Source organism: Mugil cephalus, chromosome 19 (assembly GCF_022458985.1).
Source record: "Mugil cephalus isolate CIBA_MC_2020 chromosome 19, CIBA_Mcephalus_1.1, whole genome shotgun sequence".
Lineage (NCBI taxonomy): Eukaryota > Metazoa > Chordata > Actinopteri > Mugiliformes > Mugilidae > Mugil > Mugil cephalus.
This window is the reverse complement of record NC_061788.1, coordinates 6,682,981-6,697,824: the sequence shown is the minus strand read 5'-3', so window position 1 is coordinate 6,697,824 and position 14,844 is coordinate 6,682,981. Positions and strand designations below refer to the sequence as shown.

Here is a 14,844-nt window from a genome sequence, read left to right as displayed (position 1 = left end):
CGGAGTCACGTTTGCTGCACGGCTGACGCCCTCTGACCGAGGCTGAATCAGCGACGGACCTCCGCTTCTAAACGCGAGCGACGAGGAGGTGGAGAGGCGGGAGGATTTGTTGCACAAAGTTTCAAAAGATTAAGTCGGAAGACCTTTGAAAAGTCTAATATTGAAGGTGAAATATAAGCTGCACCATAGATTTCTCTCAGCTTCTGACAAACGCGGCGCAGTTTGTGTTTCATCTTCGACTCGATGCCCGCTTGACACATTGAGCAGAGTCCCTTTTTTCCTTCTTCTGTTGTAGTCAATTAAAGTCCTTATTCTGTTATTCTGTATCAATAGCCACTTATAGCAGTGAATGCCATGTTTGTGATGCTTTATTGATCCCAGAGGAGGGAGGGAGGAGGGAGAGGGGAGGGGTTGTTTTTCAGTCCGGGCCTGCTCACACTCACAGCAGCGAGAAAAAACAGGGTCCTCTCCAAAAACTTCAGCAGGACAAAAGAGGGTTAAAGCACATCTCAAAAGATACGTAAAGAGGAGGGAGGCCCTGCAAGGACGGGGCATCGATCCTCTCCGGGGTGTAACGCCTGCGTATTATACACAGGTTCATAATTTCCTCTGAATGGTGCGTCTCTCTCTCCCGCTTGTGTCTTTTGGCCCTTCTCTTTTCGGCCACATGTGTGAATTATGTAATCCTACGTGTCACTCACCCTTTAAGTGTGAATTACTGTTGTGGCTCGGCAGAAACTGAATCGGCTCCAGCGCTGGCAGCACAATAGTGTCAGCTTCTTGAACGGCTTCCAGAATTAGGTGCGGAGATGTTCGCAGCTCTCGGAAGATGTTTGAGGATCAATTAATTAATTCATTAAAAACAATCAGTATGTGCTCCCTTTTCTAAGCAAACAGTGCTATAGCTGTAAGAGACACTCGCATGTAGGCGCCGGAGTAAGCGGTTTTGTTTCCTTGGAGACGCCTGGACGTGTGAGCTTCGCCAACCTGAACGACAAAATAAAGAGCAACGAATGCGAACGTTTTTGCAAAGTCCGACGTCAAACGTGCGACCGCGTTGGTGAAAGTTTTGAAAGACGGGATGCAAACTTCAAACTGAGACTGAAGCGTGAAGTGTAACGGGACCAGTGTGTGTGTGTGCGTGTGTGTGTGTGTCTATCTGAGATTCGGATGATAGTTCCCGTCCCCACTTCTAAAACCACATGCAGACAGCAGCTGCATCACCATTCATCATTAGACATTTAAACATTTAAAATATGTAAAAGGATTATTACTCTGCTAGTGATTACTTCCTTTTATTGCTTTTGTGGAGGTAAAATGCATACAGAGAAAAGTGGGTAACTTTAATAAAACAAACTATTTATGATTCTTGTTTTGACTTGTATTTAGAGAAAAGCTGAAATCGTGACTCTTCCATAAGACTGGAAAAAAAAAAACAGAGATTACATTTTTAGGCTCATCTCCCGGTTGGACTTTAACTTAATAAAGGACAAGAGAGAGACACAGCCTTTAGGCTCCTAACCTCCAGAAGCAGCAAAACAATAAAACTGTGACCCCAAATAATTACATGTTGTCTACAAGCTATGACCATTTCATCCTGAGAGTAATAAGTTTTAAGACAACAAATGTTCCACGAATTCAAGAATACGTCACTTAAAGCCTCACCTGCACATATTTGTCACTTTAAGGTCGGTTCGTGCAGGTATAACATCTTACATGGAAATGGATCCTGATGATACCATCGACTCATAAGACGGAGCTCAAAGCATCTCTCCTGCAGAGATGTTGTGTGACATTTTAGGTTCAGTCTCGTCACAGTCAGTGACTAAATGGCTAAAAGCTGAAAAGTGCAGAGAACTCTAAAGAATTAGTAGCGACGCAAAAGAGAGCTAAACACATGCGATTGTGACCGAAACATGATGTTGCACCAAAAACTGCAACTACTTGCTAACACATTTGTCATGTCAAAAATGATGGGTAGTCATATTTCTGCTCATAACTTTGAAGTTCACCCAAGTGGCTCCATATAAGAATCTGTTATCGCGGGGTTAATGTGAGGCCTGGTTTGCAAACTTCAAAATGTCTTTTAAACTCACACCTACACTCATGCCAGATACTATTGCATCATGGGAATTGTAGGACGCAGGGTGAAGTTCAACTTATAATAAAAACAAAATAAATGAAAGTCAGATTATCTGGACCCCCGCTGCTTTGAACGCTCATGTTCCTGTTTAAAAGCTTTGTGCTGCATATTTTTTTTTTTTTTTTTTTTTTTTAATCTGTTCTTTGACTGTTTATCAGTTAGTGACCCCTCAAAATAATTTAGGGCAGGGGGCACCATGCAGCAGCAACTCAATTAGCAACATTACGCATACAGCTTTGCAAATGCACGGACTATTAATATAACAGCAACAACGAAGTGCGTCAGGGTGGAGGACTGCAGAAGTTTAAAACCACCGGTGACATCACTTTAATTCATATGATTGCATGATATAATCTGCTAATATTTCATGTTTTTACATAATGTCACGTTACATAATCTTGTTAGAGACTTTTAAAGCTGTACAGTGGGTTAGGGTTGATGATAAATAATTCAATAAAGCGGGATAAGGTCACTATATTCACCCGTGCTGCAGCCATCCTACAAGTACGAGCATTGGAGAGACATCTTTTTTTTTTTTTCATGCCGGGACAAGTGTGACTTCGTCCTCGTTTGTAAAGAAAAGAAAAGCTCGTGCTGTTTGTGCCTTGTTTCTGCGCACATCTGGACGCAGGAGGTCGAGGGGAGGCTACGCTAACACCCGGCTGGTCCTTTAAGCCGAGCAGGTTGCACATCGGACCTGGTGGGGAACAGTTTGGAGCAGGAGCGCGGAGGGGAAGTTGCACCGCCCCGGTTCAGGCAGCAGCGCCTGAGCAGATAAAAGCTCAGATAGTGATTGAAAGTGATGGTAAAAGGATTTAGTCCAGGCATTAACCGAGAGAGAGAGAGAGAGATAGGGAGAGAGGGGGAGAGGCAGAGAGAGAGAGAGAGAGAGAGAGAGAGAGAGGGAGGGAGTGCGAGAGAGAGAGAGGGAGAGAGAGAGGGAGGAGGAGGAGGAGGAGGGAGGGTGATATTTTCCATAAAGGCTTTTTCTCTCTTTCTTTCTGCCCTTGAGCATCCCGGGTAAACCCGAGCTTGTAAAGTGGGAAGAGGAGGAGGAGAAGGGGGGACGAAGGGCGGGCACGAGCTTTTCCTCAAACTCAATATTTTATACTTTTTGATACTCCTTGACGCCGAATCCCGGTCCTCTTTTCCGAGCCGTTTCTCCAGATCTAGGACACCGATCTGCCGTGCGCAGCCATCCACGGCGCGATAAAAAGTATCCGGCAGACGGCAAAAACACAAACAGCGAGCCGGGCAGGCTGCTGGAACGGGAGTACAGTGGAGGACCGCAGCGGGGAGCGAGTACAGTGGACGGCCGGAGGTGTGTGTGTGTGCGGGGGGGGTGGTGGTGGTGGTGGTGGGGGGGATCCTTTCGGCCAAAGAGGGTGGACGTGCACGTAGTCCATGCAAAGTGCTGACCTCCGTGACAGATGCATGTTAGAAGTAAGTGCTTTATCTGATAAAACAATCTCGCAACACGATGCATTTTTTTTTGCTCCAGCTCTTTGAAGTCTGCACCGAGAAGCCGCTTCTGAGTTCCACACCAATATCTAAAGCACTTCAGGAGAAAATCAGAGCGATGTGGCGACTTTAGGATTAATTTGCAACATTTAAGACGAACGCATTGATGCGTCCCTGTGCGAACGTGCGATGTTGGCAACGTTTCACTGTGCGCGAAGCCTCTCGGTGGGATGTACTACTGTAGAAACTGACACACCCCTACAAGACTGTCAGCGCCGGGAAATAGCTTTGGCGACTTCTTTTTTTTTTTTTTTTTTTTTGACAGGGAACTAAGTCAGAGTCCACAGGGCGGCGTGGGATAGGTTGTTCAAGGTCCTGGCTCCTGTCAGTGCGAGATGACAGTCGGATTATAATCGGTTAGTCCACACTGCAAAAAAAAAAAAAAAAAAAAGGATAAAAATATTCGTCACATACATTGATTTATATTCAGTTTAAAATTAAATCAAGTGGATGCATTTGTCAAAAACTACCTCCTGCCTCCTTGAGAATTCTTGGTTTTCTCGTCTTTTTTAAAAATGTTTTTGCATTTCTCACAAGAAAACAGTTAATTCGTCTGATGTTAAATGAATCTGTCCTATGGATATTTCTTGCACTGCTGTTATCATCACAACATCTGCAGCCTACTCTCCCTTCCCAGCACTGGGGAGCCATAGGAGCAATTACAACTCTTGCACGCACAGGCGGCACCCGGCAGCAGCAGCAGCAGCAGCAGCACGTGTTTTTACGCACAAGGTTATCCGCACCGCGTGGCGCTTTTTAGTGCTTTTAAATATGCAGCTCTTAAAATTATATGTCACCCAACGCGCCGGCAGGCTGGACTGGGGGGGGGGGGGGGGGGGGGATCTAAACAGTCTAAACAAAGTTGCCCACCTTACAGCCAGCTGCCTCGGCCTCTCCCTTCGCCTCAAAGTTTTCTTTATAGTTTGAAGACAAATGTGATGTTTTTACCGCTTTTCCTAAAATTAATCGCGGCTATTTTATGGATTATAATTACACTAATTAAAATAAGAACGCAACTTGCCCATTATGCATGAATGCTTCAAACGCTGGCATTAGTGCATTAGTTGACGTGTGTGATGAGGTGTGCGTAAAACACTGGGGCTTTATTTTATGCATTTACAGGACGATTAAAGACGTGGTGAACTATTACGCTATAACTTCTTATTTCTCTCATTTCGCCCCCAGGACAACCGGAAAAGCATCAAAAACGTCAAATGGATATACCTGAAGACGCAGCCACTTCGCCTTCATCCTCCCCAACTAGCTCCACTGATTACCGGCAGGACGGCCCTCTCTGAGACATGGACCCGGCGTGAACATCTACCCACCTAACTCCCTGCACCACTATGGTTAAAGTGTATGCCGAGATTAATCTCTGTAACATCACCCGTCTCTCCACCCACCGCCCCTCATCCTCAGGAAATCAGCCGTCGAAACAGCAAAGTGTCCCTCTCTCGGCTCTCTGGGGGCCGTCAATATTTGTCAAGAGACACTGACTGACTGACTGAAAAGCGCTCTCCTTTCATTTGAGGATTTAAAAGCCCGGGGGCGAGTTGCGTCAGGACTGTATGATGGCACCCATATCTACTATCTACTTATGATCACCGCTCCATGCGCTTCACCTCTCCTCTGAGCTCCGTGTCCCCCTCACCCTGTGCCGGACCCCGCTCCAGACACCCTCCCAGCCTGCCATGCTCCTCCAGGCCGCGCTGCTGCTGCTGCTGCACTGCTTGGCCTCCACGCTGGGCCAGTACGAACTGTGCAAGTCCCTGGTGAGCACGGACGAGGGATCGGTGTGGGAGCATTACGCGTGCCAGCCGAAGCCCGCGTCCATGAAAGACCACATGCGGATCAAGGTGGATCCGCCCGGAATCACATGTGGAAACCCACCGGAGAGGTTCTGCACTCTGGTGAGTTCCCACCCGGACTCGTGTTGCATCTTTTTTTTACGCCTACAATTAACGTATGAATGCGTAGTAATGTTCACATATTAATGAGCACACAATCATATAAAAAGAAAAAAAAAGGTTGAGAACTAAAGTTTTCAAAATCAAAAAGATCACAGCTAAAAGTGATAAGTAAAAAGTAATGACACACATTGATAAGTGAGGTCAGAGCAGGCATGGAAATGATTTGGCACAGATCCACTTCTCTCAGAGATGTCTGGAGGTGTTGTTTACATTAGTGTGGACTTGGCAGCCTGCTATCCGGTTTGACTCGGGCTTCCAGGGGAACTCATATTTCCTCTGGTAAAAATGCATATAGTGGGACCTTTTAGTTCCAAGGACACTGGAGGGTGAGCAGCGGGAAAACTCGTTAAAATGTCTGCTACAGCAATATTTAACACAGCTCAGCCCGCAGGCTACTCCTCGCTAATGTAAGTGTAATAATTTGAAATAAGGGTTATAAAAATCAGAATCATAAGACTGGAATTAAGCTTTCCCCTGCGTCTTCAGTGAAAAAGTTTTATGCCGGAGGTTTGACTCATGCTTTGACTCAGTGGGGGTGTGAGACCGGTTCCTCCTCGTGGTAATCGGCCCGTCGTCCAAGTGTCCGCTTTGCTGGGATGGCCGGTGCTGAAGGTGTCAGACTCGTCTCAAGAACCATGAGTCAGGATCTCACCAAAAAAAAAAAAAAAAAAAAAATCTCTCTACACCACAATATGAAAACATCCGAGTGACTGGACGTGTGTTATGTTGAGTGAGTTTTGCAAACAAGTCTTTATTCCTGCTTCACTGCCGACCTCTAGTATAGACTAATAACTAGTGTGAAGGGTCATCAAGAACAAGAAGGGACATTGTGGTCCTTGGACGCCTAATGGTTAATGATTTGTTTAGTAGCGGAAACCGCTGTTGTCTTGAGAAAGGCCTCTCCGGTAACTTCTCTTGAAGGGGGGAGATGGACAGACGCAAGGGAACGAATGGGGGAGAAGCGAAGGGGGGAGACGCCCGCTGCCATAACGTATTGACGTCTGCCCCCTAATGGCCCTGGCCTGGAAACTTCTATAACTATGTTTCTGAGTGAGCAGGGATGAAATATTGATGGGCTCCTTAATGGGCTTCCTTACAAAGGTTGACCAGCGTCGCTTCATCCCAAGAATCCAGAGTGCGCCGCTCGGCTGCTGAGACAGAAAGAAAGAGAAGGATGGAGGGCAGGACAGGAAGGAGTCTGGCCTTAGTCAGCACTTTTCCATAGGACGGGGTCTTTATAGTGGAAAGTTCTGGTTCCTCTCAGGTCATCTGTGGCTGCAGGGATTTAACCAGCTCCCCCAAGTGCACTGGCTGGAGATTTAAAGAGCGGAGAAGCTCAGAGATGAAAGTTTGCTTAAGAAAATGAGGGACGCCCGACTCAGAATCCTGCATAATGAGAAAGCGGCGCAGATTTAATTACCAAAGATAATTATTTGACCGTTTATGTTCCTTTTTTTGCGACATTAACAATCCATTGTTTACATTATACTAATAGGAAATCTCAGCGCGAGCCGAACACCGATCACCGATATCGTTTTCCTCCAACAAAGGATTAACGTATCAGCGCACACTTCAACAGGGAATCAAGGCCATTACATCCGTTTTCTCTACTTCTTTTGGACGGGTGTGTGTTGGTTGAGGAGTATTGGTGTACAGATCATTTATTTTCAGGCAAGCTGTGTTTTTTTTGTTGTTTTTTTTTGTTTTTTTCTGTCCCCCCCCCCCCTCCTCTTCCTCTTGCTCCCGGATTTGGCAGCTTTGCAGAGAAGCCGGTTTCTTATCTAATTGGTGTACATTTACATTCACTCATCCAGCAATCCCACAAGTCAAGGGAAAGTCAGGGCACCAACAAAAAAAAAAGAAAAAAAGAAAAGAAAAAAAAAACTGCATCACCCAATGCGCAGAGCTGCTCATCCTTAATAAGACTTGAGACACACTGCGGAAGATGCAAAATAAATTTCCACCCCCCCCCCCTCTTCCCTCACCCTACGAGTGCTACAGTGCATTCCTAAAAACTATGGGAGAATTCACTTTCGGGGCGTTTTGATGTAGAGGCGTACTGTAGCTACCCCTGCTTGCATCGGTTTACAGTAGTTTCTGCTCCCTCCGTCTCCACAGGGAGGCATTTTTTCTACTCTATTTATCTCTCTTGTTCCCTGGGAATGCAGCATCCTTTCTCCTCAGCCAAACAGGCCAGCATGTTGGCTTCTTTCAACGTGACGGGCTTCCAGCACTTTGACAAAGATGCTACTGTCACTAGTTCTGTGGCGGGAGCTTCGGCGGCGTCTTTGTAGTTCCTCGGTGCGATAGCTGCCGTGGAGTAGTAGCTCGCAGCTGAAGGTGATGGAGTGAGGAGGTTTGAGGCGGTGTGTTGCAGGAGGGGGATGGCTAATGATGAGGGAGAGGTGAGGAAGATCCGAGCTTAGCTAAGCAGAAAGATGAAATCAGACCACAGTTCCGCGGCGGTGCACACAGCGTCGAAATAAATCTGCGGCGTTCAGCGAGGTCTCGACGTGCCGTTGTTTGTTATTTTGTTTTTTGTTTTTACGGTTTTGAACCGAAACCTTCAATCAACAGTCTCCCCCGGGGGCCGAGAGCAGAGAGCAGGCGAATGAACGTGGGAAGCGTGTACGGGAACGTAACGGCACGCGTGCGGTGACGTTCACGGGGACCGGCAGCAGGGGTGTGTGAAACGTGTGCACGAGTTGGGCAACGGTGCACGGTAGTATGTCTAAGAAACAAAAAGAAAAAAAATGAAACACACACACACACACACACCTTCCTGTTCCACAACACATTTGCCCATTTTAGAAGGTAGAAATCTGCCAGCTCTAAAAATAGACATGAGAAGAGAGAGAAGCCGCGCAGCAGCGGAAGGGGAGCGCGCAGGAAGGGGAGGAAGATGGCAGCTGGTAGCGTGGATCAGTGCATCCCAGACTGGGCCTATGGCCATACTTCATACTCGCTGCCCAGTGTAGCCCTGCCAGAACCTGGCCGGCCTGCCCTCCCCCCCAGCAGTGGGCCATCAAGGCCTCGCAAAAAGGGCCACCCGCATCCAGCAGCGGGGCCATTCTTGATGCACCTCCCCGGGGTTAAAGCTAGCCCAGGTGGCCAGCGTCCTAATAATACACGCTCGGAGGTGATTTTGGGGAAACAGCGGGAGCAGGTTTGACAGCGCGGGGCATAATTAACGGAGGGACGAGACGGCTAAAGACGGAGAGAACGAGAGAGGATGACTGTACGAACAAGGCGCGTGGGGGAGGGTGCGGTGATGTAATGGCATGGCGTGCTTCCCTATCAGGACACGGTTGAAAGTGATCTGATTGTGTTTAGATGTGTTGGCAGAACGGGAGGATAGTTATAAGTGAGATTTATCCCTGACTGAGGTGATACTAAGAGGGATTGGCCGCAGGGGCTTAGGCAGCCTGAGGTGAACTTAGCAAACCACCTTGTCTTACCACCGGGATCTGAGGACCGGAGGCAGTACGGAGAAGCTGGATTCAAAGAAGACGCGCATTTGTTTAGTGTGTGAGATCTTTTCATGACAAAATATGGAATTAACATTGATAGACCTGGTTGTTTCTGGTTATTGTGGTCATGTTCCACATTGATACAATTACTTTACTGGAAGATTTGAGAGCTATTATAATAACTACCCAAGGCAGTCCCCTGGAAACGCCTGCTCACAAGCGTTTAAAAGGCTTCTTTGCCCCGATTATGACCCAACTTCAGTCCTAATTTCATTTTTGTTTCTACACAAGGTTGCGAATAAGAACATTGACTAAGTTAAACAAATTTATGTCTTCTCTCCGAAACCCTTTAAATCAACGGAAAGCCTCGCCACAGCTTCTCTCCACATGAATATTTTCTCCTCGTTCACTTTCAGTTTGATTCAAAGACAGGAAGCGCTTCATACGATTTCGGTTTGAAGTTTTAACGGGAGCCGCGAAAGCCTCCGACACTGATATTCTTGAAGTCTTTAAATATCCGTACAGTGGAGGCAGCGAGTGTCATTTACCGGAGGGTCGAAAGTGTGAGACGCCGACGAGACGCCGGATCTTCTCAACGCAATTAAAGAGGGAGCGTGCTGGTCTTAATCTAAAAGTTGCATAAAGCCTCATGTGGCTTCAGAGGGATCTCGGTGAAACCTTTTAAACCGCTTCGAGTGACGGGACTCGGGGGTTGCGGGGTTCCAATAGTTCGCTCCTCATCTCTGCTTGAGGCTACGTTAGCTCGAGGCTATCGCAGTGTAAGCGTCGCTGTGGGTAACGTACAGCAGGTGACTAAAAATAATATTCGGTTTCGAGTCCCACGGTGTTGCGTTATAGCAGTGCAAAGCTAAATAACTGCACATACAGTACAGCAAAATACAAAGACGCACAATCTGCGTCATCTCCTGCTCCTCTGCCTCCTTGTATCTACCTCTGTGATTAGTTTAGATTTCATAACAGACATCAATAAAAGGTAATAGCTTTTCCCCGAATTCACCTCATCTGTGCACCAAACAGAAAAAACATATTCCTGAAATACTTTGTTGTTTCCGTGTGCACTGTATGGGCTCCAAGTACCAGATCCAACTGTGGAGATCTGAGCAGGACAAGGTCTGCTGCTGCTTCGGAGCAGCATGGCGTCTCAGCTCTGTCCCCTTTTCTTCCTCTTCTGTCCTCCTCCTCCTCCTCCTCCTCCTCCTCCTCCAGCGCGATCACACATGCCCACAGTAAACATTTACTTTTGCCTGCGCGCACACACACACACACACGAGCGCACTCACATAAACAACACCTACCCACACGAACGCACACCTAAAAAACGCATCTACACTCGCCAACTGCTGTTTCTTCGTACCCAGCGAGACAAATCTGCAGCGGGCGAATAATCGCGTTTTCGGCTAATTCAAGTTAAAAAAAAAAAAAATCAAGTCGATGGTTTGTAAATCTATACATGTGCAGACATAAACATTTCTCAGGAAACACACACACACACACACCAACAGATATACCATCTTCATTCTGGGTGACAGGAAACTCCCGTATGATGGAAAAACCTTCGACAAAATAAAAGATTAACGTTATAAGTGAAAAAGCAATATCTCTTTCCCGTCCCCTTGGTGGCCTTTTTAATGGGAGGGTCGTTTCATTTGATGTTTCTCCAAAACAAAATACATTGTGTCTTTGTGTGTGTGCGCGTGTGCGTGCTCTGCCTTTATTCCCCTTGCTAGCAATATAACTTAGAAACTTCTATAAGTGCAGGTGGAAATAAAGAAGAGATGGCAACGGAAGGGGAGGGGGGAGGAGGGAGCAGACATGGCCAGAAAACGCGACGGAAAGCAAAAGGCAATTTTCTTTGTGCTTTATTTTCGTGTAAATGCAAAATAGCAGCTTGCTATTTTCAGCGCTGATGATTTATTAGGAGGTCGGCGGAGAGCTCTTGTTTTTAGTATTAGTTTCACAATAACAGACCCCGCAGAAATAACTCAAACTTCAATCAAATTTCAGCACTTGAGGAGATATTAACGACCGCCGTTATCCGGGGAAAGCGAAAAAAAAAACGAGGAAGTCGCTCGTGGCGGGGGCTTCGCGGTGGCTGTTGTCGTGGAGACAGGATCCCGGCGAGGATAAACGCTGGAGGGGGCTTAGCAGTGTGGGCCACCTGCCGCAGCATTTGGCCGGGATCTGTGCGTGCGTGTGTGCGCGTGTTTGTGAAAGGGAAAGAGAGCCGTTTTTTTTTTGCGGGCGTTTGTGGGCGTGTGCATCCTGGCGTAGATGTGATGAGATGTGCCCGGGCCCGGGCCAGAGCAGCAGCAGCAGCAGCAGCAGCAGCAGGAGGCAGGAGTGGGATAAGGAGGACAGGGCGCTGCAAAAGGGCTTAAACATAACCTCGCGTAAGTCTCTCATGGGAGGATAAAAATCTTCCAGCCTATATTACTGTACATATCACCTCTACCGTAGCTAATCCTAAAGGGCCCGGTTGAGGTCGGAGCAGGGGAGTGAACAGTAAACCAGACGCTCAAATCCAACCAAGAGACGAGATGTAACAAAATAAATAAATAAAAAAGAAACTGTACTGAGCCTACTTGTGCAGCTTGTGGATTTGCCAGCACACACGGAGAATACAGCGGCTGTCACAAATGCACTCCCAGGTTCTAACCTATATAGAGTTTTCTGCTGTATCTGGGACAGTGTGACAGTGTGATCATTTTCAATAGGATTTGTAGGTGAAGGGTCATCTCCAGAACAACAGCCTACTAATCTTATTGACCATGCGTGTGTGCGTGTGTGTGTGTGTCTGGACTGAGGTCGGGCGGCGGAGGCACCGGCGGAGGACGCAGAAGCAGCTGGGCCACTACGGGGGCAGCTACTCCCGCTCTGACGTCCTCTGTGACACTCATCATCTGATTCTAATTACTGGTCGCACTTGCTTATGTGCGTTGTAGATTATCGCCCCTAAGTGTGTTTACGCTGACAGTGATCGCTATCTGAGTCAGTGCGAGGGAGATAATTGGGTTATCAGATAGAGGAACAATGCCGCTACGTTGCTACCGGTGAGGACAGGGAGACAGGTCTGCAGTCTCCGGTACAAAGATACCTTCACACGCATTATGATCCCACACAGCGTCTTTCTTTTTTCCGTACAGCTTCCCTCAGCACCAGCTCAGCGTTTGCTTATGTTTGGAGCTTTCCCCACTCTGCGTTGTCACCATAAATCAGATGATTTATAATCTCGGCCTCGCAGGATTGTAACTTTTGCTTTTGTTATTAGATCACCAGAGCGGGTTTGAGTGACTGCTCACTTTCCCTCCGGTGCAGTCCAGTGGCTCCACTCAGGAGGCGGAACGGGACGCGGCTTCTTCTTCGCAGCGGGCGCGAAAAAAAAGCGAGCGTCTGCAAAAGGAGCGGGCGACACGCGATCCGTGCTTGCGCGGCGCATCGATGCGTGGCGCGGTGTCGCTTTCACGTCGGGGCTTACATCATAAAGGAGAAAGTGCTGCTTCATGTAATACTCCACCCCACAACCTTTCGAGTATTGACCAATCAGCAGACTGAGAGGTAGCTGTGGAAAGTTTGAACTGATGCCGGTAGCAGAAACGAAAGTATTGAAACAACTTCTCCAGCGACTCCCGCAACACAATCTGTATGCGCGGTATGTTAAACGCGCCGTATTTTCATGCAAAACTTACCTCTCGCGCACAACTCTGAAGCTCATTAGCAGGCGTGTGCGTTGGTTCGAGCATATTAAAGCGCCCTGCTGACTACAGCTGTCATTTTCCATCAAGGCTGAAGTTACAAACTATATACAGTTGCTCTTTAAAGCCTGCAGGGGGTCAGCGTTTGATAGCCAAAGACCAGATTTGGGTGGAATCACTTAAAAGTCATTAGGCAATCATATTCTGCTGCACGGCATAAAGCAGCAGCAGTATCGCATTACTGTTGTATATTAGTGGTTCCATCAGTTCGTGTAATTCAGCTTCTCACTGTAACTTCAATATCTTGTCGTAATTAAAATCGGATAAATGGCTTCAAAGGCAGGGATTTGGTCGGAGTAAGCGCGCATAGAGAATATCATGCTTTCACGGACGGCATCATCTAACAACGCCCACCGAGAACAATTGTTTGTGAAGTTCAAATGAAGGAAATGTAAGGTCGTGTCCGGGTGCGATGCTACACATGGACTACACTGTGTGGTCACATCAGACTGCTAAATATGAAAAGGGGGACTCATTTGGGTGGGTTCACACTTAGCTCAATTAGTTTTTCATCTTCTAACTCTGAGTTGCAGGTGAGAAACCACAGTCCAGACATAAAGTGGTGGTGGTGGTGGGCTCAGTCAGGCTCAAACTGAACCATGGTTCAGTGTTTTTCCGGTGTGAAACTATTCCTTTTTACCAGAGGTTCAGACTTTTGCACCAATTACAGGAATTTACAGCAGAACAAAAAAATGAGCCACGGAGGAACATGGAGAGAGCTGAACATCAGGTTTTTAATTGAAATTAAGTTTAAAAAAGTGTTGGATCAGGCGTAACATTATAACCACTGACAGGAGTATGACATTAACCACTGTGTAACAGTGCAGTTACCCAGTTCTGCTGGGAAAACGTTTGGACCATTCATCCATGTGGATGTGACATGTACCCCCCACCTAGACCAGACCAGACCCCCTCACTACCCCATGGCAATGACGCTCCCTGATAGCAGCAGGCACACAAACAACAAAAAAAACAACTCAAAAAAACATGAAGAACAGCACAAGGTGTTGACCTGGCCTCCAAATTCACCATATCCTCAAACTGATCAAGTATCTGTGTGATGATCCACCGAGGCCCCTCCCCTCAACTAAAGGCCTCCACCAACAACCTGGTGTTGCCAGACGCCCTCAGAAGACTCATTTCCATTCTGTGATGAGTCACAACTGTTTTGGAGGCACGAGAGAGACCTACACGTGATGTTATGCCTGGTCGGTGTATGGCGAGGGAACATTGGCCGTGGCAGAAGGTGCACCGCGTCTTAAAAAATATCGTCATTTATTCCCGTGTTTTCATTCAAACTGCAACAGAATGATTCCCGGTGAATTAACAACATGCAGACGTCAAACACTCGACCGTCTACGAATCAACACCGTCCACGTACGTAGGTGATAACAGCAGCATGGGAGTGAGTCTGTAGTGCACTCACGGAATATCAATCCAAAAAGCTAACTGGATCAAACAATCAGAACTATTAACACTGGACCTGCACGAGCACTTTGTAATCTCATGAATAACAGCAATTTATCAAATGTCTTAGAGCTTAAAAAGCATTTAGGAGGGTGCCATATATCCAGCTGTCAGGAACTTTAGTTTTCATTTATCTTAGTCTCCACTTAGCGTACAGAGCTTTCTTGATTATAAAGGTCTCTCTGATATACCTTATACCTTATATCTCCAGTAGCACCTCTGTCCTGAACCAACACATCAAAATCACTAGATCCGTTTTTGCACATTAATTGTCTCTGGAGATCTTAATACAAAAGAAGCATGTTACTCCGTATTTCTTTTTGTGTGTGTGTTTTTTTAAGGTAAAAGTATAAACACTGTGGCAGGTGTGGATCAACCCATAATTACTTATGGGATTTTCACATTCAGGTCCGGAGTTAAAATTTCAGTGCCTTGCTCAAGGTTTCTGCAGGCCAAATATTTAATGTGACTGCGGCTTAGATTTGACTTTGCCTACATTT

The 14,844-nt window shown here is 46.8% G+C and overlaps 1 protein-coding gene across 3 annotated transcripts in view; it reads left to right on the top strand.

Annotated features, from left to right (window-relative positions):
- Window positions 1–3,082: 3,082 nt before the first annotated feature.
- ntng2b (netrin g2b) overlaps window positions 3,083–14,844 on the top strand; it is a 63,532-nt gene continuing 51,770 nt past the window's right edge. Inside the window, exons 1-2 of one of the 3 annotated variants that reach the window (XM_047569824.1) lie at window positions 3,083–3,464; window positions 4,850–5,574. In XM_047569824.1, the coding sequence (XP_047425780.1) occupies window positions 5,356–5,574 (219 nt within the window). In that variant the 5' untranslated portion in view covers window positions 3,083–3,464; window positions 4,850–5,355. Of the gene's footprint in view, window positions 3,465–3,503; window positions 3,587–3,911; window positions 4,021–4,849; window positions 5,575–14,844 lie in introns of those variants that run through there. The other 2 variants (XM_047569825.1, XM_047569826.1) reach the window with 2 other exon arrangements.